Consider the following 27,831-nt stretch of genomic DNA (forward strand, 5'->3'; position numbering starts at 1 on the left):
GCTCTCGGCCCATTTATTACCATAATTATTGGTATATAGCGTGATAAAATATGTTTAAACTGTAATACCTTTCTCATGTTTTATTACAAATGTTACACATGGGATTTATTAACTAATTTCAATAAAGGAAGTTTTGGTCACGACAGCTAATAGTTAAGATACTTTTAGTGCAATAGTCAAGTTACATGACAGAGATCATATGATACGCCACATGCGCAGAAAGAAGATTTTGGGGGGAAATGGTTTCACGCTAAATTGACGTAATTTCTGTTATGAATTGTTATTTTAAGATCTTCTATTATGCACATAACTATTCAGCCATGAATGTCATGCTTTTCCTCAAATGATATTTTCATATTACGCTTATCGTGTAACAAAGTTACGTGTCTGATAATCATTTACATAAATAGGAATTCCCGCGTAAACACAAAGATAACCAAAATAGCAGACTTTAATTTAAAGTACGTTGCACGAGATGATGCATTGTTAAATTATATTTAAAAAAAAAGAATTAAGAAAATTAGAATTGCCCATTTATCTGATCTAAATTTAAACCTGACTTCCTACATGAACTGATATAGATACTCCTTTGTACCAAACCTTGCTGTAATAGAAATATTCTGACAGTATATAAAAGGCAACATAGATTTTACATCTAATTACACATAACGAATTCATAGAAATACAATACAGTCTACAGCTGTGAATAGGAAAGAATTAAACTGTCATTACAATGATGATATGCATTTTTATGTTAATATATATCTATCTCAGGTGCCAAGGTAGGATGGCCTTTTTTAGTTTTTTTTCTTTTCTCTAAAACATCTGCAATAAGTTTTACCTTGCTTATAATGAATAAAGATTTGACATAAGGAAGTATGTTGATACTTTGGCCTGACTAGAGCGAGACCATCCCAGCATCTAAAAATATCTATTACAATTCATAGTTTTGTAAAACTTACTTTTTTCGCTTTCATGAATTTATTTTAAATAAGTATTATTTTTGTCATATATGAATAACACAACAGAAGTGCGAGAGTTATTTGGGCTTGACTGAAAGTTGATAAACATTTTGGATATCTATGTGGTGAATTTAGCATATTTTTAACTGTTGTAACTATTTAACTACGCAATCTTTGCTCCGAGCATTGTTTTTGTTTTGACGTCAAAGATAATTAAGTATTGCGCACAAAATAGTTAACCGACTCCTTCGTCCCTTAGTGGCCAGTAGGAAAACGTTTTGTTTTCGATTGCATTAGTTAAAAGGTCAAGGCAGCAGAGACACATACTGTACTGTAAAATCCATAGCGAATCAATTACTCGATTATAAATGAGCTATTGTTTATGAATATTGCTCATGACCACTACTGACTTTGACGTCATAAGATAAAAGGTCAATGTCACAGTAAAACTTATCAAGCATTAGTGTGCATATGTGCCACTGTGACAGGCAGGTGAAAAAAGGGGACTTCGTTGTCCTATGTCACATTTCTACTACGAAACGTCATATATAACGGTCTATTCATAATCGATGTAATTTTATCACCTTTCTAGCGACTGTGTTTCAGTTCAATTTTTGATACTATACAGTACACACGTATTGAGATTTTGTGCTCGATTGTGTGCACATTATACATGTAATACACCCCTGATGAAGGCATAATACGCCGAAAGTACTTGGGTATTTATACTTTAGCACTGTATGAACGTTTATTTTCTCCAAATTTATTGTTTTTTTCCACGTTCTTGTATCCTTCTTTGGATCCAGTGTTTTTGAAAGGTATTTTGTAGATGCAAATATTTTTCACAAACCTATATATATAGGTTTGTGAAAAATATTTGCATCTACAAAATACCTTTCAAATATATTGTGTTATCTAATTGGTTGTTTATCTTATTCGAACGACTTAGTTATTCGTTCGCAGAACATAGTAATTTACGTCTTAACTATCTTGTACGCACGACTTAGTTACTCATCGGCACGGCTTACTATTTCGTGCGCATAACTTAATTATGTCGTGCGGACATCATGATATTTTGTGCGCACGACCTTTTAACTCATGTGCCAACGTATTCATCAGCTTAACTTTATTAACCGTTTTGCCCTGTTATAGATGTATAAAAGTGGTATCTATGGTATTAATTTTACGTTATTTTGGTATACTGAAGAAGATAAGTGTACTAAAGGTCAATCATAAGGAAAAGCTATTACATGTATAGTGCTATATGGTCTTTTATGTTGTTCGTTATATAGGGTTAACGCACGTTTTTCCGTGTTATAACGTCTGCAGAGTCCCGAGGAACGGTTGGTGCCCGAGCCCGGTAGGGCGAGGGCTCCAACAGTTCCAAGGGACTCTGCAGACTTTATAACACGAAATAAACGTGCGTTGACGCTATTATAGCATAAAATTTTAAAACAGATTCATGATGTATATTATATATAAAACACAAACATTAAATCCTTGTGCTTGGACGGTATTTATCCAACTCTACATGTTTTACGTATGCGTTTTATTTTTTCCGGGGCCAACAACTTGAGAACCGAACGAAATTTCGAATTTTAATTGATTTAACAAAGTTTAACTTTGGAGATATATTAACTTAAGAAAAACATATCATTACTCTACCAAAGACAAAACAGGCGCCTCAGAAATTCCTAGAATGATTACAAATTGGCGGTAGGAAAACGATCAGTGATATCAGATTCAATTTCAGAATCGGTTTTTTAAGCACGCAAGTTTTAAAAAAATCAGGCATAAAACATTATTCTCTCAAAGAAACATAATGAACATTTATCAGTATAAACGTCAATAAAACAACGTTTTCTTATATTCATTTTGTGCTTTCCATTTTTGTAAGTTAATCGGGGGATTAAACTGAATGACAGATTCTATTTGTTTACATTGACAACTGTCCGTTTCTAAGAAAGGGCGACAACCAAGATAAGCGGCGATGTCTATACGCCGTATTGCCGGCATAATTACTTGAATATGCGACTGAGGCCCTCGAATTAATAATTCCAATATAACAAGAGCGCATGACTCTGGCAAACAGGCCAAATCGTCATTTTTTGTTTGTTTTCTGGGCCCTGCATGTATTGCGCATAGGTAAAACCGGGCTATAACAAGAGCGCGTGACTATGTTAACGCATGGTTTTGGCCCCGTTATAACATGGGCAAAAGAGGGAAAAATAGCCGATTTTATGCTATAATAAGAGAAACAGGATAAGGCTATGAACGTGCCGTGCTGTAATCTTATGATATATTTTCATTAAATTGTCATAGGTTGGCCAATGTCATCGCTGAGTTACTTGCCAAGAAACTTGACATTCGGGGACTGCTCGGCTTAACAAAATGGCTTTAACATTTTTCAAAATAATTCATGTCTAATGATATTTCCTTCATGTTATTTCAGAAAACGTATTTCCTTATACGTAAATACATAAACAATACAAATGTCCTGGCATAATCAAAATCTTAAAGGTAATAAAACTGTAAATTTAGTATAATGAATTAGAAAGGCCTTAAAAAAATAATAATTATATTGCCTGAAATCATGTTTCATAAATCAAGTAATCTAGTTGAGCCATATAAGAATTAATAATTGCAGTGGATACAATTACACTTGCAGGTGTTCCTTATGAGTCAAATTTTTTAACAATATTATAACCAGTAAGAACGAGGAAGAGAAAATCCCATTGGATACCATGGTTAATAAAAAACTAGGATTAATGGACCTTTACTTTCTTCCTCTTTTTTGAAATCCAAAACATCCGAACCTCCTATATGAGACAAATCCTTAACGTCGACAAAAGATACAAGCTACAGGCCTCTTTTAAACTACACAAATACTGCATTAAAAACTTATATTTTATTATTGATTAACGAGCTACATTAACGTTTTAAAAGGTCTTAAGGAATTTTATTTTTTTACCAATAAGTTTAAAGATGGTAAATAGTGTGGTAAAAAGTTTTTTATAACATTTCATTTTATGCTTTTCAGTGGATTACTGATTTATCCGTAAAAATTATATTTGATAATTTCACAGTGAAAATTATCAAAATATAATTTCACACTTTTCAATGACGAAACTACTTTCTTAAGATTTTCCCCATGTGGTACCTCAATTTTATTTTTTGCTGGCAATTTTGACAATGTCAGGCTGTTCAGAGAAAAGCAAAGCTGAAATTGATAAATAACTTAAAATGTTAAAAGAAATAAATAGAAGAAAACTTACTTCTAATCATTTAAATTACCTATAACCAACTATCGTCTCTTATTTTTTGTTTTTGTTTCATTTTTACAGTCTGAAAAATACATTCCTTCCACATGCAAAACTGCTCTTGATGACATTTGGGCATTTTTAAGTATCCTACGAACAATAACTGCTGTATGAAAACTTGAAAAACAATGACAGCCATCAGCCCGAAGAATAAGTAAACAACCCAGCGTTCGTTAGGCAGCCTTTTAACAATTCCAAATATTAGTACTCACTATCCACGTAAATAACCAAAGAGAGGTCAAAATGTGCAAGGACAGCCTTTACTGCGTTTGCCACGAAGTAGAAATACAGTAACTCTAAAATCAGTTATTTATTGCAAATAATATGTTATAATATTACTAGAATTTTGAATCATTTTACTTTTTAAAAATCTTAGTACATTTTCAAAAGTTCTCAAGTTTGAGTTTCTTGAAATATTTTTTGATTCATCTGGTATCATACAGCTATAATGTTTTATAGCTTTATTCAGCATTTTCATCAACGTTCATAATACGTGATATTGTAAGCCATAAAGGCGGTATAATAAACGGTTGTTTGTAATTTTACAATCGTCCAACTGTAGCATTGGCGACTATGCAATAAACCGCCCAATTAACAGGTTTTATGATAGGATATTTTTTTGCGCTAAACGTTTTCATAAAATGTATCGCACAATTAGTTATCCAAAATGAACAATTTAAAAGATTTTAGTCTGCAACGGTCAATTTCATTTCAAACAATAATATTAATGAAAATAATAGAAATAATAAAAATAATAATTCTTTTTTTTATAATTTTCAGCTGGTTTTCTATTGCCATCACATCATCATCTCTATTTTAAAACTTCCGCTTCTTAAAATAACTTAAGTCATGCTATTTTAGCTTTCACCTTGTATTTCAATCACCAAAGCTAGGCAAACAGCCATGGAAGAAAGACGGATTGTTTTTATCCTGATACATTTGGCATTTTACAATTATTTTGTCGGTATGTTTCTATTCATTCATTATCTCTATGCTTTTCATCCGAACTTACGTATACGCTTTGATATTTCTCAATATTTTAAAGGTAGAGATATAATTAAACAATGTTCCTTCGAATATATCATTTAATTGAATATGTACGCATTTGTGTCACACCATTCGTTCATGTGTGCGTGTGCATATATTTAAGGTCAGGATGATTTAAAATAAATTATTGTATTACATATGTCATTCAAATAATAAGATTATGTTATTAGTATCAACAACAAATGTTGAAAAGACTTTTTAAAGTGCTTTTCAAATTACATGACTGATATGAAATTGAAATAGAAGTAAAATTGTGTATTTTTGATGCAATTATAGCAATATAATTGCACTGGTATTTTTTTATTAAAGTTACATTATGAGGAGCCAGTGTGTTTGATTGCCGAACTGCTGCTTAACGAATTAAATTATTCATTTTAACAAATATTCAAAATGTTTTCACTTAAGTATGTACAATTTATACTTAAAAAGTTAAAAAATTAAAAAGTTTAGAAAAACATAATAGCAGATTTCTGTAAATGGTAGTTTGCTATTTCAGTGTACTGTCAATACTTTACAATTTTTTTTGGTTTTCATTTGAGTGTTGTTGTTGTTTTTTTTATAATTTTTTTTAAATCTAGTTTTTTTTTCAATCTCTATTCTAATCGTTTTATAAGACCATACCTGTATAAGACTATACTAAAGACATCGGTATACTGATACAAAATAACTGTTAAAGGACTGATTAATTACTTACTTCATGCGCTTAAGACAAAAACATACATTTTATTGAATCATGACAATAATTGCTTTGATATCGCTTTGACAGAAAATATTGAATATATAGGTTATGAATTTTTGTAATAATAATCTTTGCGGCAACAGTTATTCAACTGAAATTGTCGACACAAAATAATTTATGTACAAGTCTGAATGTTCCCATGATTTGGTATAAATTGATCTGGTTTTACGGTTTCTTTTTTTTAAAGATTGCTTAAACATTAAACTGTTTATATGTAATAAGCTTCATGCGTAAAATATATCTGTTGCATAAGAAAATGTGCACTTGGACATGTTTAATGCTTATTTAACAAAAATATTTGTATATTTTATATAACCATTTACAAAAATATATTGGTTACACGAGGGTATAAATTACATTTATACCTTTGGATACTTGTATTTTTAATGAAACACCAATCCAGCTGATTTCTATATGATATAGTACGTCGGGTAAATGCTTCTCGGACGCTTGTTGATCCGTAGAAGAGATGGACGACACAGATCCTGATTGTCATATAACTTGATAAGAAAGAAAATAATGAAGTTATAGCCACCCTAATTGACATTATAATGATCAGAAAAATCGACAGTTATACGCCTTAAATGACACTTGTAAGTAACATTAAAACAAAATTTCCCCTCAGGTTTATGAGTTATGGATAGTTTTCTGTCCTACAGCATGTTTATTAGAAATGCTCTTTTTTGGAAATAGGGAAATTCTAAATAATCTATTATATCATTCTTATGAAAAATGTTTTCCTTATGATTATTGTTAAGAAGAATTCAACTAACAAGACATACAAGAAGAAAGATTAAAAATCTATTCAAATAGTTTGAAATATATATAAACATGTTACATTATCCAACCCATTCTAAATACTTGTTTGACCATTTTCCTATTTAGCCTAATTCGAAACATCCCTAAAATATACCAAAATAATGGGCTGTTTTCAAAGTTTGCTTGGTTGAAATGTTAAATAAGATACTTTTACCGCTAACTTTTATTAGACTTTAATAATATCAGGTATTTGTTATGAGTTATAGCATTATTTAGACAATAAATACTGAAATTGTTTTATAATTAAAATTAAACATATTTTGCTGTTTAAAAGGAATCGTTGATATACATAAATGATAATGAAAGAACAAAACAAAAATATAAAAAATAAGTATCTTTAAAAAAGATAATCAGTCGAAGTAAAACTGGTGAATTTGCATATGACTTTATTAATCTTGCAAAATGGAACATGTGTCCCTAAATGAACCTGTCGTGTTTCGGTAAATTAACTCAAATTCCTACACCATCATCTTCGTAATCGGTAGGCAATTATATTTGATAAATTAAATAATTCATTTATGCTCAAACATATATAGAAATTATAAACATTCAATTAAGCACATCAATGATCATATGAAATATTGGGTACTTTTTGGTTTTTAATATTTTCTTGTACATGTCTAATCTTACAGGATCATGGACGTTAATGGTGGTCTCGTAATTTTTCAATATGATCATGTGTTATAAAATCTAAACGCAGTGTATAATGTGCCGTGGAAAGTATGGTTAAAGATATATATTATGCTCAAATTTGATATAAGACAATATTGATAATCGCTACACTGTCTCTCTGTAAATATGAAATAAACATGTTTTGACTTAAGACAAAGAAGATGTGCCAGTTTTAAATTATACACACAATTTATGGTCACAATATAAATATATTATATGTTATTTGGGTTTTGGAGTGATTGTAATAGGGGTGGTTTCGGCGCAATTTATGTAGCTATCCGAGCCCCTAAGGGTCAAATAAGTTCGGGGTTGTCACATTAATTCTACAAACAGCTTTAAAGTTATGATATGTTTATATACGATCCACTTTTAATTAAGGTTGTTACTTCAAGTAAAGGTACAAACAACACTCTAAAATAAGTATATAACAATATGTAAATACAAAGTAAAATAAAGAAGAAACAATGCATTAGTTTAAACAATATTTTATTTATAATCAACACATTTACATAATAAAGTACATAAAATAGAATTTACGTATTGAGTAGGAAGCTTGTAAAGCTTTTTTTAAAAACTCTATCCGCAAACAGTACAATGCATTACATTAATTAATTAATATTAAATATCTTGTTCTCATCTAGAACAAAATCAATTACATGTCTAGTGACCAATTCAGTTCTTCTAACTCAGCAACAGTCCTTTAAAGTCCTATGCATAGTTTGTGGAATTATACACACATTTTACATATATTTACTTTAAATAATACACAATACATCACATGTAACTTACCCACTGAGGGATGAATTTAGTACATCAATCAAAATAACTAACTTCTCTGACTATCACAATAGTGCCTGTTAATTGCAAGGTTAAGTATTAATAGTGAATAAAGATGACAGGTGAATTTTCCATAGTTACAATAATGCATTTAGCAGCAGTTAAGATAAATACATACCAACTTAAGAAATAAAGAACTTGACCACAATTACTTATTGTCAATCAACTCATTTTTACAACAACAAAGACACAATGCCTTTTCCCACCAAGAAATCACATGACATAAAAGAAGCTTAAAATCAACGATCCGTGAACCAATCATTTGATTTCTTAGAATACTGCCCAATGTTAACATAAGATAAAATCAGTTAAAACAAATAGAGTTATGTCCCTTGAAAAACTTCAGACAAGACCGGCGAATTTGTCTCCCTTTTGCAAAATAATAAAATTCAACAGTAAGCAAGAGTTTTGTCCCTTAGACATGATCTTAAAAAATAAGGCCCTGTTACATGATTTATGTGGAAATATTACTTGCCAAGGTTCTTTATCACCCGTGCCGTTAGGTTATGCATTGCAAAACTGACAATTCCTTTGCAGGGTTTTTTACGCGTGTGTAATACCTCGCTTAGTATTAACATTTTTTTCTTACACAGAAAGTATAGGCGATCAGACTAAAATATTTCAGGATTGGAAAACAAGTCAAGTGTGTCTCAAGTAAAATGCCTTTCAATATGTAAGGTACTTGCAATAGAAAAAAAATACACCTACATTTTTGTACTTGCTTAGAATAATACAAATCACATTCATGATTAAAATGATAAAACTTGTAAGAAATATTGTTTTCTAGAGTAAATGAATAAGAAAAATTATAATTCAATATTATTTTATAAATATCAAAGATTATTTAAGAAACATTTTATATAAAATGTTTGAGAAAAAACACATGTTAAACGTTAGCATACAGTGTTACTGTGTAATGACGTACAGAAATAAGTGGATATTAGTTTATAAAACGTTTAAAAACTAGGATAAACTGAAGAATGATTTTGTCGTCCGGTTAAGCCTAGGCGCTCGTCTCCGCAAAAGAGATTGTTAAGTGTCAGGGGACGTAAATACATGCTTCTGACGAGAGCATTAAACGAAAAAGTGTTGCCACATGAACATAATAGAGACTGAATGATAGACTTCCTATTAGGTCAAAGTTCAGAGAGAACCAAGCTAAACTAAGGCATGCGTTCTATATGGAGGGTGATTTATGCCAAAATTACATCTTGCTTTCTTACGTTACATCGTGCTTTCTAACTTGTACATCGTGCTTTCTAACTTGTACATTATGCATTCTGACATATACATCTTGCATTCTGACTTTTACATGTTGCTTTCTTACATGCACATTATGCTTTCTGCTGTGTGCGACTTGCTTAATTTTATGTTGATGTCGTTATTTAACGATCAATTATTATTCATTTGTTGATCTGGTATATTAATTCAATAAATAACCTGCAACTGTTTGTATTTGGGTCTATTTACTCAGCTTGAATGACGAATGTCATAAGGTAGAATGCGCATAGCCGAAAGCCGAATGCAGCAAGCATAATACAAATCGACATCTGGTGTAATAATATGTGACACCCAAATTATGCTAACAGGTGGCGCTACAGTTATATTCTCGGTAAAGTCCGTATTGCGGTTCGGATTCAGTTTACCAAGTTACGTCCCTTTGTTTTAAAATTTCCATTTGCACTCATGGAGAAAATATACAAAACGATTTAACCAATTTTTATATTTATTAATGTAACTATGTAGGTCAAATTATATTTCCAGCTGACAATGACAAGTTGCACATTTCCAAATCAATGGTTTTAGAATTTTTTTTTTTTTCATCAACAAAATAATTTTGAAATAGAACAGTTGTTCAACATTGTTCAAAGTGCTAGGGCCATAAAAAAACTTCTTATTAAAATATTTCATATTCTTGAAAAGTTCTTAAATTTTGACACGGCTTATTTCCAATACCTGTGACCATCCACAACATTTTTAATGTGTTTTTATTAATTAGGACATTTTCTTGCCTATTTTCAAACTAATTTTGTACACACGTTAGATTTTTTAAATTCAACTTGTCCAAAAAATGTCTTTTTTCACTAAGTTGAAATTATTCACTAAGATGCTTTATGAATACGGCCCAGGTTCTTGTTCACAGTGTCAGCTTAAAACTGAAGAAAACTGCTGCCAAAATCAGCTGATTCTGAGAAAAAAAATAAAATAAAATGTCAAAACTGTCTAGTCTGTCAGACTAGACAGTTTTGCCTTTTTTTCTTTTGCAGCGACACGGGCTACCTCTCTTCATTTGAATTTTTTTATATCACAGGTACCCTCTCACTTTTTTAACACATAAACTGCTGCCAAAATCAGCTGATTCTGAAAAAAAAAGGCAAAACTGTCTAGTCTGTCAATCTGTGAGAGTTTAGCTTTAGGGACGAATGATTTCATAATATTAATTGATGAGTACATAAAACAAAATGTACAAAAAATGTCCCAAGAAATGGTTATAAAATCAAATGAATTGTTTGTCATAGAAGATATTAATAAACATTTTTTTTTTCTACATTCTCAGTGGTGTTTGTATTGCAAATACTATTGCCTTAAGGTATAAAACTTTTTTGTTTTAAATGAGTAAGATCTGCTATAATACATTTCCAATATCATGAACGCTTATAGATTAAAGAAAACTACTAAAAAAGGCATCTTCAGCCAAACATGCGAATATTCATTATATAACCATTTCTTTGGACCATTTTTGTACATTTTATTTTTATGTACTCATCAATTAATATTATGAAATCATTCGTCCTAAAGCTACAACACGCTGCATATCTATATCGGGCACCCTCTTTGCGAAATCTGCTCAAACGGTACCCTCTTTACACATGCACAGGTCATTCTCTGCTAAAAAACAAAACCAGCGATGGATAACAATCCAGTAAAATTTCAATGTAATAAGGAAAGGGGGTTTGACACGTACAAAAGATATATACCACGGAACACTAAAATGTTTTATTTATGTGCTGATTTGTCATGTGCCCGTTTTTCATGTACTGCAACTTCACAATAAGCTACAAAAAATCGACATGTCTTGCCTCGCCCATCATCACCTTTTCGGGCTGCAATGAACCGTGGGCTTGATTATATATGCATCATACATATTTAATATGTTCATTTACATATCATCTTCGGACAAATGCCAGTATATTGTCAAAAATAAATGTAAAATTCATAAAAACACCCTACTTTCGGTTTTGCAGCGTACCCTCATGGCACAACATATGCTTTTATTTGCGTTAATCGTTAAATAGGTATGTAATATTTCTTACTTTTAATAAAATAATAACTAAACGTGTGTACGTATAGTGTTAAAAAAAAAGTAGAAGAAGGATAACCTGTGAATTAAAAATTCAATAAAATTAACGTGTGTTTGAAAATAGGCAAGAAAATGACAATTTATTTGACAAGTTGAATTTAATAACCTAATTAATAAAAACACATTAAAAAATGTTGTGGATGGTCACAGGTATTGGAAATAAGCCGTGTCAAAATTTAAGAACTTTTCAAGAGTATGAAATATCTTAATAAGAAGTTTTTTATGGCCCAAGCACTTTGAACAATGTTGAACAAGTGTTCTATTTTATTATTATTTTGTTGATGAAAAAAAAATTCTAAAACCATTGATTTGGAAATGTGCAACTTGTCATTGTCAGCTGGAAATATAATTTGACCTACAGAGTTTCATTAATAAATATAAAAATTGGTTAAATCGTTTTGTATATTTTCTCCATGAGTGCAAATGGAAATTTTAAAACAAAGGGACGTAACTTGGTAAACTGAATCCGAACCGCAATACGGACTTTACCGAGAATATAACTGTAGCGCCACCTTTTAGCATAATTTGGGTGTCACATATTATTACACAAGATGTCGCGTTGTATTATGCTTGCTGCATTCGGCTTTCGGCTATGCGCATTCTACCTTATGACATTCGTCATTCAAGCTGAGTAAATAGACCCAAATACAAACAGCTGCAGGTTAATTTATTGAATTAATATACCAGATCAACAAATGAATAATAATTGATCGTTAAATAACGAAATCAACATAAAATTAAGCAAGTCGCACACAGCAGAAAGCATAATGTGCATGTAAGAAAGCAACATGTAAAAGTCAGAATGCAAGATGTATATGTAAGAATGCATAATGTACAAGTTAGGAAGCACGATGTACAAGTTAGAAAGCACGATGTAACGTAAGAAAGCAAGATGTAATTTTTGCATAAATCACCCTCCATAGTTCTACATTAAATAAAGTAAAAGCTTTTGTTTTAATTTTATTAGGGCACCGTTTAAAGGCAATAGATGATACGTGCGAGTGAGAGCATTCAGAGAAATACCATTATCCCATTTTCAGGCGTAGACCAGGCAATAAATCTATAATAATTTTTTTATCATTATCTCAAAGACTATAGCTATTCCTTTGTGCGCTACATAATTTTTTGATAGTCTTACTATTTCTTATAATAATCTAGTATTTTACCTTCGGGTTGACGGATTTTTCTGCTAAAATTGTCCGAGTGGGAGCATTCTGCAGGTGCGCGATGACGTAGTATCCTTCTATTAAGGTATTCCCATTGTTTCCAAAGTCTTTCAAGATCAAACGGAATAATATTGATATCAAAAGGACTTAATCGCAAAAGTTTCCCAAAAGGTAAGACTGAAATATACAAAAGGGTTATCATTAAATTTACTAATTCAAAAACTAAGGAGTACTGTGTCAGAATAATCATACAGTTTCACTGTAGATATTTTTTTACAAAGAGTTAATGTTTTCCTACAGCGATACACTGAAACGTATCAAATTTCAATGAAAACCTGTTGATGTACGTATATTAAACCCTCTATAAATTTAAAGGTCAAATTCGTTAAAAAGATTCTGATTTTCTGTATTTTAGAAATGAAAAACACACTGATAGTGCGTAGCGTTTATTTTTTTTTGTGAAGAAGAAAATTTGTTGTTTTAAAGGGAGTTTTGTTGATTTGTTGAAGTTAGTTGAATATAATTGTGGTGATCTTAATTGATCAGGGCTAATTGATTGTAATAAGTTGTTTTGGTTGTTGAGTTATATCTTTGTGAAGATATAATTGGCTGATATTGGTTGAATGTTTGGTCTGGTCAAGATTATATTAGATGATGCTTTGTTTTGAGGATATATGTAAATATTGGGTGCTTTAGTTTGCTTTTCTTATGCTGATTTGATTTTGTGAAGTTAATATTGTTGGTTGAATGTTTGTGGTTTATAGTGTATCTTAGAGTTGTAAAGATATTCATTTTTGTGTTCTTCATTTTATGCCGATTTTATTGTTTTGTTTGATCATAAGTTGTTTAGAGTTTGGGCTCGCCAGGTGTCTAGTTTTGTTTTGTATAAAAGACGTATACGTGAAAAGATATTTCGTATAAGTGGTTGATAAATGATGTGGGTTTTTAGAGTGTAAATAATGGTCAGAGTTCTTTGTTTATGGTGTAAATAATAATCAGAGTTTGTTGTTTAAATATATATGTATTTGAGATAAAACAAGATAAAATACCTAAAAAAAATAGTGTTACCTAAACAATTACACGCTAGTTTTCCAACTGAGAATATTTCAATTTTATGTCAGGCGGTGCTGCCCAGCCCCCATATCTTGTAAATTGGTTCAAGTATTTATTAAGATTAAATAACAGTCTCCTGACATACTGTATGCAGCAAGAAAACAATGGAAAGATGGTGTGTTTGGTAGGAGAATTTAACTTGCATAATACACGTGACAGTTAAAAAAGATGAAAACTATATAACTAAGTGCTGGGCCATTTGTTGTGAAAGTTTTGTTCAGCTGCCGAGGGAGACTAAAGCTAGAGTTGTAATGGACTTTGATTAATTAAAGCAAATCATAGAGTATAAACCGCGGCTAATTGTATAGTTGATACCTTTCAAATAAAATTGCTAACATTTTGTCAATTGTTTACCTTTGTTTTGTGTTATTTAACTTACTAAAACACAGGATAAACATAAATATGATTCAATACACACTAGTTCACTATGAAATGCATAAAGTTTATTGTATAAACCTGTGTTATGTGTAATTGTACTTTATTAAGCAGACAAACTTTTCTTGTTTTAGTTTCAATCCATTATCAAGAGTTAAGTATTTGTATAAATAGCTCAGTTGTGTCATTTTGTTGCAATCTTTGATTACTTTTTATTATCCAGATAAATTTACAATGTTATAGTGATGCTTTAATCATATCAAACAACTATAAATTTCAATCAGGAATTACCACATTTATACTTTATATTACATACTCAGGTGTTTAAGGTTTTAAAGTCAGCACTAATAACACATTTATATCAATGATTTTTAATATTCTTAACGAAAACTCGTTTGTATCTAATGTAAAGAATATAAAGCTATATATAATGAGGCCCGACATCGGGTGCACCACAACTTACTTAACTACTCGTCTGGTATTGTTGTTTTGAGTTTAGTTTTATATCTCAAATGATTTTACTTACAGGAAAAAAAATATTCATTTCACAGTCTTGGAAGTAAATCTTTTACTCTATGTTGTAGCCTTACGGGCGTCAGTGATCGATATATTAGGTCGAAGACATGCACATCAGTTTTGTCAATGCTTTAGACGATATTACCTTGGTTCTCATTTTAGCTTTCCAAATTTAACACGTAACAGTAACTATCTTCCAAGTTATATAACACTGCATGTACGTAAGCTTCAGGTACGTTATCAGTTCTAAATTCATATAGATGAACCTTTTACCATTTTCTCCAAGAATGCGTAAAAATTTTAATATATATAAGCATGTAAAATTTGACTAATGCGAACATAAATTCCATATTCAGCCGATGCAAAATGATAGTAATACTGGATTGATACACTTCTGTTTGAAGGCCCTTACGCGCACCAAAAAGCAGTAAAAATGACTTGAAAACGCTTAAAAGTACGAGCTAAAAAGGAATCGTGCTTTTGAATGTTTTTTTTTTTTTGGGGGGGGGGGCGTTGTTGTTGTTGTTGTTTTCTGTTTGTTTGTGTCCTGTTGTGTTGTTTGGGGTTTCTTTGCATACAAAACAGCTGTTGTATTTTCACTTTCCTACCTGCTCTTTTGTCTTTGTGCTCAATATGTAAAAATTATACTTGAAAAAAAAGAGAGAAATATTACAAAGCACAGAGGGCTTTATGTTAATATAGTGACAGACAGATATGCCGCATAAAGCTTACTTGACTGACTATCTTTATAACTTTATATCATTAGAATGATCGATTTAATTGCAAATTTATTCAGTAAAACAAACAACGAGCAAGTTCATTTCAAAACTCCTGTATTATATAAGAATGAAGAATGAAGACTGTACTCTATAAGAATGAAGAATGAACACGTTTATATACATAGGTTTAAAAAGATCCTTTTGTTTTATATTTCTAATAAATTAATAGTAAACGATACTTTAGTTTGTAATTACGAAGTGGACAATGAAAATCCTTCTCACATTCAGTTTTATCTGTAAATTTAACGGTACATCAAATCGCCAAAAGACGGCCTGTGGTCGAAAAATCATATCGGTTACAATCGAGATGGTATTATGCGTTTGGCTAAAAACAACTTCTGAAAATGAAATGAAAGCATTAAAATGGAAATGAAATTAAATGAAATATAAAATCTTCACTAAAGCTTTTGACTAAAGCATGTCTTTTGATTCCTTTTTTATGTGTTTTTCACAAGAAAAATTGAATATGAATAAACAAGAATGTCCTTTTTAGCTCGACTATTCGATAAGAATAAGTAGAGCTATTGCAGTCACCCGAGCGTCGGCGTCGGCGTCGGCGTAACCACTTATGTTAAAGTTTTTGTAATAGTTCAAATATTTTCAAAGTCCATTGACATATGGCTTTGAAACTTTGCACACTTGTTCACCATCATGACCCCAACCTGTAGACAGGAGGAGGTAACTCTATCAAGCATTTTGACAGAATTATGCCCCTTTTTCGACTTAGAATTTACGTTAAAGTTTTTGTATAATAGTTCAAATATTTTTCAAAGTCCATTGACATATGGCTTTGAAACTTTGCACACTTGTTCACCATCATGACCCCAACCTGTAGACAGGAGGAGGTAACTCTATCAAGTATTTTGACAGAATTATGCCCCTTTTTCGACTTAGAATTTACGTTAAAGTTTTTGTAATAGTTCAAATATTTCAAAGTCCATTGACATATGGCTTTGAAACTTTGCACACTTGTTCACCATCATGACCCCAACCTGTAGACAGGAGGAGGTAACTCTATCAAGCATTTTTGACAGAATTATGCCCCTTTTTCGACTTAGAATTTACGTTAAAGTTTTTGTAATAGTTCAAATATTTTCAAAGTCCATTGACATATGGCTTTGAAACTTTGCACACTTGTTCACCATCATGACCCCAACCTGTAGACAGGAGGAGGTAACTCTATCAAGCATTTTGACAGAATTATGCCCCTTTTTCGACTTAGAATTTACGTTAAAGTTTTTGTAATAGTTCAAATATTTTCAAAGTCCATTGACATATGGCTTTGAAACTTTGCACACTTGTTCAACATCATGAACCCCAACCTGTAAAATTGAAATTAAATTAAATGAAATATAAAATCTTCACTAAAGCTTTTGACTAAAGCATGTCTTTTGATTCCTTTTTTATGTGTTTTTCACAAGAAAAATTGAATATGAATAAACAAGAATGTCCTTTTTTAATTTACAACTAATATACATGTATGAATTACTTACATTTATTGTTTTAAGCTAGAGCACTGGGCAGTTGTTCTGAAGATGTAACTGAACTATCCAATATGCCTCTCCGTCAACTAAACAGGTTGTGGGGAGAAGAAGGAAATCTTGGTATCAGTGATGACAATCTGAATTATGAGTGGTACAGAGTTGTACATAATGGATGGCAATATATTATGGTTGACTCGACCAATACACCTAATTATACGAGCTGTTCTACATACTATCCCGTATATTTGAAAGGTATTTCTCGTCAAAAGAAATAAAATTTTAGTATAAGGCAACACACAATAGGTTTAAAATGGTTAAATATAGGCTTTTGGCTTGATTTAACTGAGTTTTACTTTTTTATCCTTTGACTAATTGATAAAGTTGTTATAATAACGTTAATATAAAAAGAGAAAATCATAACTATATGAAAGCCAGATAAAAAGGACTTTCTTTTTATCTTGTCCACAATCTTTATGAGTGTACAACTTATCTTAAAACATTACATTGTATATTACATATAGATACACACCCGATGATAGATTCATTAACTGAAACACCAAAAATTGTAGTGGCTTGTAAACGTGATTATTTGTATCCATGTGATATACAGCATCAAGTGAAGATAAGGAAATGTGGAGATGAAATACAGTACTACCTGCCCCCGACAAAGTCATACAGTGCATTCTGTTTCAGTAAAGTGTATACGTTTATATTTTAATGTACAAAAAGTTCAATAATAATGCATTGGTACATAAGAATGTCTTTTATAGTAAACTTTCAAAAGAATACTGACATATAAGCGATCAAATCATTATAAATCTACAAATACCTCATGCTTATATTTTTAGTGATAAGAAAAAACTGATTCTTAATTGCTTAATAAGATTTTTAAAAAGTGATCTAACGAAACACATTAAAATTCTAATGAGTCTTTATTTCAGAAAATCATTCAAAACTGTATACAACACCTGATATATCAGATGTTGTACTTGGAAACATAGGCATAGCACCAGAGCTCAGATTCACAGAAACTGTGAGTGATTCTCCATTTGGAAAATCTACACGTTTCGACCCGTATTTTCAGTTCCGATGTTCGTTCAATGTACAAGAGGCTTTCTATTATAAAGTTAGCTGGTAGGTTCAGACTTGTCGTTATTTTTCATTTGTTTCATTGACACTTCAAAACTCATAAAGCGACTTTGGATTTTTGTTATGATTAATGCTCCCGAGTAATTACTTTGTTTCCAGATTTTTAAACTTCACAACAGCAGGTGTCAAGTGCTATGTGGCAGCTGTAAAAAGTTGCCACATTCTTCAAGTCAGTGATGTTATATTTTTCTGGTTCCTCGGGATCATTGATGCCAGCACTATTAAGTGTTGAGAATTGAGTACCGTTCGTACTGCTCAAGCCGGTTCTAAACGGCGTGAGGGATGTTGCACATATTCATTTTCCTTCAAGTACAGACTCAATCAAACCGAATCTGCAATTTTCATGTAATTTTGTTGTGATTAATGCTTCCGTGGTATCACTTTGTTTCCAGATTTTTGGAGCTTAATTATTGGTAGGGACCTCCAAATGTGCTGACAATTTAGTTCAAAATTCGAGTATAGAACATTCCGGATAGAGGAATTTATATTGTGTTCGAAAATATAAACATGCAATTTAAAGATATGAATTGCTCAAATTTAATTATAGAAAATATTGCTTATTGCTATACAGTCGCATTGCTAATATAAAATAAACATATTTGACTTCATACACATTTGATATGGTGTGTTTAAAACTCTACACACTAGAGGTGGTAACAATATAAAGTGTTGAGAATTGAGTACCGCTCAAGCCGGTGCTAGGGGGCGTGAGGGATGTTGCACTTATTCATTATCCCTCATGTACAGACTCAATCAAACCGAGTCTGCAATTCTTATGTTATTTTGTTGTGATTAATGCTTCCGAGGGATCACTTTGTTTCCAGAATATAATAGTATCAATAATAAAACGACTTGCAGTTTTTTTTAAGAAAAGACAAACTTTACTTGACATGTGAAAGGGAACGCAGCTTCCCATACTCAGTTTATACATTCTTTTATTTAAATTATACAGAGTGAATAAGAATTTCATACATTTCAATAAATGTCTGCAATTAAAATACTTTACTCAAGGATGATAAAAGTTTATCTTTATGCCATTTGAAAATCTTAATCGTAATTATGGCACATGTTGTTGGATATCGCCTTTCGGCATTTATAAAGTTTTGAATACTAGACAATAATGATTCCTTCAAAATTGTATTGAATATCAAGAGTGTTTTGTGATTTTTTGGAGCGAATTATATTATGCTATTAAATGTTTTACAATAGAAGCCAAATTTTTATCAGTTCAATATGATACGCATCTGAAATCTGAAATCGAAAGTTCTGAAATGATGTTTTGCTTGTTTGTTTGATTGGGTCAAACTGTTTAGGTCATATGGCGACGTTCAAGCTTTGCTGGTGGAGGAATACCTCAGGTGCCCTTCTGTGCATTATTTTAGGCACGTACAGGCACCTGAGTAGAACCACTGACGTTCCGTAAGCTAGCTAGATAGCTCCTCACATGAAGAATCCAAAGTCCATGTCGGGATTCGAACCCACAGCGGTGAGGGTATATGTTTTGAAAGGATGTTGTAGTCGATTATTAAAACACATATATATTATCTGTCATTTTGACTAGGTATGTGGACGGGGCCCTTTTAGTTTCATATGGTCCTACAACAGACATAAATGGCTTACTTTTTCACCAGAGTGTGCTTATAGACAACAATATAACAATGGGATTCGATGTAAGTATTGTATAATGACATCTAAACACAAGATTTATTTATTTATTTTGTACGTCTATACTTTATATGTTGTTGTTGCAATTCTGGTTTTATTTTTTTCCCCTTTTTTTCATTTTAAGTGGTCACAAAAGTATGTATAATGATGTTTTCATATATCAGAATGTTCAGTATTGTTTGAACTTATTGTTTTTTAAATAAAAAGGATTGAATAGATTGACCAATATCATAATAACAAATGTATTCTTAATGTTACATAATTGTAAATAGAACATATATTTATAGGAACAGAACAAATGCCATAGAAATTTTAAGTTAGACTAACATATATATATTTAAACTCAAGGTCATAGCAAAAGTGAATGGTGAGATTGTGCCTTATTTGAATACTTTGACTATCTTATTACTGTTTTCAGTCATGTTTTCCAAATTTTGACTGCACAAAAGGTCTGAAAATAAAAGGACTAGTTTGCATCTTATATGCAGTGAATAAATATCTCAATACCATAGACAGGGGTTAGGGATGCTGACAAACACTTCAATAATAAATAGGTACTACTCCTACTACTGGGTCATATGTTATGAAGTAATTTCACAATTATCTGACTGTTTTGCAAAACCAATGTCCAAATGTTACCTATCCTTTTCATAGTTTTAGTCTGTCTGATAAAGGATGAAGACAAAGATAATGGTGAAGGAAAAAGATACAATAGATAGGTCATTGTAAAATGTTGCCTCACCTGAAACTACAATCTGAAACTACTAGTTTTTCACCCATTTGTGATAACCATCTCGGCTGAAATACTAAATATTTATTGATCAAAACAATAAGCATACATTATCTTATATCAACACATTTGGCCTATGATGGTTATTTATTAATGATTATTTATTATTAAAGAAATGAAAGATAAATCTAAATGTATCGATAAATTCTTCGCAAGTATTGAATGTAAAGTTTACGACATAATTAATTCTAACTATGCATTATTCAATTTGATAGATGTATTTAATGTAACGTAAAAGATGATTTGTTTTCTTTGTAAGTTAAGAGAAATATTTTATTCATTATTCATTTATATTTTGGTCCGATATGGCTGAAGGAACCTTTTAAACAATTACATGTCCAATTTCTTATAGTTCATGTGACCACAACTTTATAAACAGCTTAAATAACATTTTGTTTTTCATCTGATATGGCATTAAAGTTTTGGATAAGACCCGTCACGAAATTTAACCATAATAGCTTACCTTGATTCAACCTTATTTTTCATTTGCAAATACCCTTGTCCTAATTAATTTTTATGTATTTTGCAATAAAACAATTATTTTAGTATCGTTCTATGCCATTTAAAATATCAACGCATAAATACCGTCATTAAAATTGCCTATTGAATTATGAAACATCAATTACGCCGACAACAGTCGGCCATGACATTAGTAGCTACACGAGACCTAGTATGACGTCATTCATGGGAACCGATTAGAGAAGAGTCGTGGACTATATATAGAACATCTTGGTTGACATGATTTCAATATTTATAATTCAAGATAATGTTTTTATTTATTTTCTTTAATTTGTTTATTACTTAAGAAAATATATTAAAATCAAAAGTCAGTTTATCCCCTTTTTCAATATCTTTCAAAAGGTAATTTTCAATAAAGTTGGAAGCACATGGTTTCTGTTGTCTTGACCGTTTGCGCAAATTAACCCGTAACGGTCAATCTCAAAATCACGTGGTCAAACATGTTGGCAATATGGCGGCCGAGTGCTGAATGTTTTACCTGTCCGAAACTATTAGGTAGTTTATGTTTGCAATAAGCTTTTTTATATGGTCATTATTAGCTTATCAACAGATTATATATTGTTTTATCAACGTATCCTTCACTTTACTTCCTGGCATGTTCGATGAATGAATACGAGCGTGTCAGATTCCTGGCACGATTATTGGTAGACTTTCCCTACGGCATTCACGTCATGTCATAGTTTATTACCATTCCAGATTTTCTAGCCCCTTTTTGATTGGAAATTGATCCGCCGAAAGAAATTGGTATTCCCGAGCCAGATTGGGAATATTCACACTAAATTTCCGCGTTGTAGACAACATGCGCTGTGGCGATGCGCATACGGTTCGATTATACGCGGTGTAAATTCCAATATACAAGCACGTTTTAACTGCCAAATTAAATAATATTTACCCAAATAGAGTCATGTTAAATATTCTCATCAGTATTGAAAACAAATATGACCTCGTCAGAGCTTGATATAAATTACAAAAAAGTCATCAACAGACTACTTCCTTTCTCATGTTTACATTCGTTAGGTACCAAAGCAAATACGTCATGTATTTATGTGACGTCATATTGTGGTGAAGGGGTACCCTAAAGGGAATCTATTTAGACGTCTCGTTTGAAACAGTAATAATTTATTTTATAATTGTCTTACTCGGCAGGGATGGGGTAATAAAATCATAACTTTTGGTTGCGAAGTGATACATGTGGATAAATTACCTGCCGAGATAAAATATCACCCGGCTCGGGTGATATAAAATCTTAGCAAGTGATATATCCACATGTATCACTCCAAAACCAAAATAACATATGATATAAACGGGTACGCTGAATACCTTAAGCTAAAACTGGTGACACTTTTGACTCCTTGCCCTCCTTCTTACGAATGCCTTCGCTGTAGAAATATGTTTTTATCCGTATTAAGAAATGTTTCTTTTTTGTCTGTACGTAAGCTAAGTAATTATGTTGTCTAGGATTATTTTTAGCCATTTTATAGAAATGATTATGAACAGAAAAAAATCAAAATAGTCAAATACTGATTATTTACTTTTGACCTTCGAAATGACCTTGATAACCAGATGTTTTTTAACCTTTGAATTCCAAGGCAAGTGTTCTGTTTCTAAAAATAAATATGATATTTAAAGTTATATAACACTATTTTAAGAATACGTTTGATATAATGAATGAACAAGCTACGGTAATCTTGGACGCCATCTTGGATTTCTTAACCCGGTCCATCGGCAGACACTAGTCATTTATTATAATCATATACTACCAGCGATACTGAACATTTTAATATATGACAACGTTTGTAATAGTTAGTGACTACGTAATAATCATTTAAGCTCGATTGTCACCCTGCTATTAAATGTTCGTTTTGAATACTTCAGGATAAAATACAATGAAAGACCTTTGTAGTACTCTTTGCATTTTCTTTATATATTTTATATAATGTATATAATATAATTTTTCTTTTGCTTAGATTTATTGTGGAGTTAGTGCTCTTACGTCTGAAGATGCGGATGCCGGTGTAACAGAAATGGTGTTTAGTAAAAGCTATTTTGCAGGCATCAAAGTAAGTGTATAGTTTAAGAATACAAGTAACCACATTTCTAATTGGTTTCTTACTTTTCCTATTTGTTTTTTTTTTCAGTCATAAGTCTTCGCACATTGATTGAATGTATTTTCGATGTTCGACTAGACTGGAATCAACTTTCAGTATACAGCAGATATAAACTATAACCTGTTTCTTAAATGTCTACCGTTAAGCGCGTATGAGCACATCTGCGGATGTTCAAAATCCAAAATTGCACCATTTACATGATTAAATGTTAAATTCTGCAGATCACCAGTGTATGTTCATGAGTGCCATAACCAAAAGGCTAACCTAAATAAACCAATTGAAATCAACGAAGTACGAAAATACCAAAATTGTAACAATCTTGCCAATGAAGGCAATTCTATACCAAAATGAAAAATTCAACTTAATATATCTTCTATTCTGAGGTAAATTTTCTTCAAATCTTAATTCAAATATCCGGACAAATACTTGTTAATACAACTATTAAATTTGTCCTGACAAAAGTTGAAATATCGAGGGGTAGACAAGTAAGTCGGTTTCGAACATTGTACTTTATTCACGACAATGCAATGAAATTGATCACAACTGCTGCCTGATAAAGAGTAATCATGAAAAATATCATTTCAGCTTCAAAGTAGCCTTATTCACCAAACCATAGTCCTTGCTCTCTTTCTTGATCTAGTTTTGAAAGAACGTTCAATTAGGCATCCGAGATGACAATGAAATGCATTTTGTAGTGTCATTTAACAGTATGTGCATGTTATGCTAAAAGATGCGGGTTTTCTGTTTTACACAATTAACTAGATAATCTATTTATGCTAAAGAAGAGTTTGATGAATAGATATATTAAGCAGATAATGTTTTTGTCTCATAATGCACATTGCAGAGCTCAAATAGAAAAATAAATTGTCTATAATAATATTCTTTTTGAATAACTGTGATTTATCAGATATAATTTTGTGCTTAAGATATAATCTGTTACCATACAGGTATCAAGTACAAGCATCAACATTAATAAAGGGGACACAGCGGTTCTTCAAATGACGTCAACAATGCCAATAGGCTGCGGATATGACGATGCAGTCGATGATGGTTGTATTGAAAATTTTCAAATATTTAATAAAGATAATGAAGGATTTCAATGCCAAGCTGGTGTTGCTAATTTAGCCTTGCAACCAAACCAACGATGTTCTAATGGATTACAGGTATTCTTTATATTAGCTTAAGGTATGCAGCGTACCCGTTTATATGCTAAGACATGACGTGAACGCTGAAGACAGATCCTTAGGGAAACTCCACCAATAATCGTGTCAGGAATCTGACACGCTCGTATTCATTCATCGAGCACGCGATGAAGTAAAGTGAAGCATACTGATAAAGTTATATACAATTAATCAATAAGCCAAGTGTCAACAGTTTAAAAACTTAATTCGAACATAAACTAACTTATAATTTCCGATAAGTGAAAATATTCACCGTTTCGCCACCATCTCGCCAAAATGTTTGATCCTGTTAGTACGAGATTGACCCCGGGTTCATTTACATATGCTTGGGCGGTTACGAAAACAATGCCGTGTGCTTTTATTTTATTTACTTAATACTTTGTTCCCAAAATAATAAAATGTGATATACTGGCTTTAATTCTACTTCCTTTTTAAGTACTGTAAAGTAAAACAACAAAAAATATGTAATCTTGTCTTGAGTATTGAAATCATGTCATGTCAACAAAGATGTTCTAAATATAAAACATGGCAGAACTCGAAGCAGTTCCCGCGAATATAGTCATACGATGTCTCGCGTAACTCCTGGCCCCGTGTTCACTAAGAAAAGATCAGGATCAGGATCAAGTGATCCTGATTTTATTTTCATTGCTTAATGTAACTAAAATTAATTGTGTTTTGTTGAATGAAATTGTAAATATATAAAATGTAAAAAACTGCTGATTTGCATAGAAACCAAACTATTTTGGGATAAAATCAACAAATAACAAAACAAATGCAAAAATATTTGGATCAAAATAAAAATCAATTTTAGGATCAGGATCAATATTTGGATCAACTGTAAAATGCTCATATCTTGCAAAAATAACAATAAATTTATTCTAAAATTTCATAAACTTGCTATTTCAAGTCAAGCTTTATCAAATTAATATTATATATTTTATCTATGAGGGTTAGCAATGAAGAATATTAGAGTTTTTAAATTTGATCCTGATCTTGATCCTGATCCTTAAATCTTTGTGAACACGGGGCCTGAGTGTCAACATCAGTCGGTTTAATTGATGTTTCGCAGTATGTTATTATATAATAATTGACATTATTAATGTTTTGATAATCTAAATAGTCTTAAACGATGTTGAAATGATATTTTTATCAAATAACACGCAGGAATAACTAGAAAAGGATATTTGCAAATTTAAACAAGATTTCACCATCGTGTCTTATTCTGGTAAGGTTTCATAACGGGTCCGAACCTTACTTTAATGTTGCATCAGACGATAGAAAAAAATGTTTTAAAAGCAGATTATAAACTGTTGGAAGCCAGAAATATCTTTATATTATCTTTTATCATGTCATTACATTGATTTCTGTTGATAAAGTGCATGCCTGATAAACCTAGCTTTATCAGTCACCCCAAGCTTTATCAGACACCTCATCAATACACATTTTGACCTTGACGGAACTACTTTTTTCGGGTCATTTCCGGTCTACTGTTTACATTGGATACTAGAAATACTACATATTTTGATACGATGAAAATAAAACATTTAAAAAACACACAAAAAAATTGTTACTGTTTTATTTTTATTTTGTTGTATTGCTTGACACTTTTTAATAAATTAAAAAAAAATAAAAAAATTATTGGCATCAGTCCGCAATCCATCCACTGGACCATCAGCTACAGTTACACGGTCAGATTCTCCATCGCCTTTTACAGATCAAACTGGCACTGTTACAAATAAGTCATTAGAGTCAATTTCCATATCTCATTCTCCAGTTTCAACGGAGTCACATGGCCAAATGAATCCTGGCCAAATCAGTTACCCCACCCACTCATCACAGCAGATTGCTTTATCCAGCAACAGCTTAAATTCCATATTTTATTGCGCAGTATTGCATGTTAACAACCTGAATGTTTATTCAAGTCGGTAAATTCACTTTAAAAAATATAAACACTTGACGATGAACTGGCAAACTTAAAATTTCAATTTTCCGTGAAATCAGCTGTTCAACACTGTTCAACGACATTTTCAAATCTTGTTTACTTTGTGTTTTCTCATATCCTGTTCATTATTGGAACACTGATATGTCTCATGAAACGCTTGATATTGAATAAAAACACGTAAACTTATTTTGTGAATTGATAAATCCATTTAACCCAGACATTATATCCAATTTTCATCTATCGATTACGCTCGTTCAACGTTCGTAATCCATACGTCGGTAAATTCAAGATGGCGACATGAAACCAAAATATCAAAAATATGCGAAATTTGCGAAATGAAATAAAAAGAATGGAATATTTTTTCCTGCTACTGGGTTGGGAATATTTAACTGATAAACTTTGAATCGAATAGAAATTTTGAATATGAACGCGTCACTTACAATTAACTAAAACATTTGGGACTATTTCTTTTTGATTTGACATTTCACATATTATTGCGCGTCGTCTGAACACGAGAGGTTCTGGATAGGGTTTTGCTTCAATTAAAATAATAAAAAAATCAAACAACGATTGAAATTGACAACATGATAAATAGAATACCAAACAAGTGTCTGATTTTATAAAATTTATCAAGCTCGGCACGAAAAAAAATGAAGAGCTCGGCAGAGCCTCGCCCTTCATTTTTTTCTTAGCCTTGCCTGATAAATTTTATAATATCAGACACTAGCATGGTATTCTCTATTTAAATCTAAATGAAGAAGATGAATAAACAAATTGCGAAAATAACATTATGTAATTCTTATCTGTTTAAATAAGATAGCACAGTTTACAAGTTATATTATACACATGTGTTTTAAATTTCATTTACTGCTTCTTGTAAGTTATTTTGTATAATCTTATAAAAACATATTTTATTTTAAAACAGACTCTGAAAAATGGATCAATTTGGGACTCTGATACAGTGTTTAATTTCTCTATAGTGACAAATTTACGGAAACTTAAAGATAAAATTTTTTCCTGTTTTTACTTCCCTAATCAATGGGACATGATTTTGGGGAAATTTTAATTTTTATGTCAAGGTAGTCTTACATTAGTAGCAAAAATATATATATTTTTGGGGTTTAAAATTCTTTTATTTTTTCAAAAATATATTTTGTACATGATATTATATTTAATTCTGATGCTTATAAATATCCGTTTGTGATATTTTTATTATTTTTTAAAGTGACGTGTACATAAAGATTCAACTAGCTAACTATAATAATCCAGATAAAACAAGTAACAGTA

At 31.3% G+C, this 27,831-nt stretch overlaps 1 protein-coding gene across 1 annotated transcript; it reads left to right on the plus strand.

The window, feature by feature from the left end:
- The first annotated feature begins 5,116 nt into the window (after window positions 1–5,116).
- Window positions 5,117–27,610, plus strand: LOC132715420 (uncharacterized). Its single transcript, XM_060698418.1, has 8 exons — window positions 5,117–5,246; window positions 17,215–17,442; window positions 17,712–17,882; window positions 18,132–18,324; window positions 19,901–20,009; window positions 23,281–23,373; window positions 24,369–24,584; window positions 27,470–27,610. Exons 1-8 carry the CDS (start codon window positions 5,186–5,188, stop codon window positions 27,608–27,610), a joined length of 1,212 nt encoding a protein of 403 aa, XP_060554401.1. The 5' UTR covers window positions 5,117–5,185.
- Window positions 27,611–27,831: the final 221 nt, after the last annotated feature.

This window comes from Ruditapes philippinarum, unplaced genomic scaffold (assembly GCF_026571515.1).
Source record: "Ruditapes philippinarum isolate M1 unplaced genomic scaffold, ASM2657151v2 ctg2656_1_1_1_1, whole genome shotgun sequence".
NCBI classification, from domain to species: Eukaryota; Metazoa; Mollusca; class Bivalvia; order Venerida; family Veneridae; genus Ruditapes; species Ruditapes philippinarum.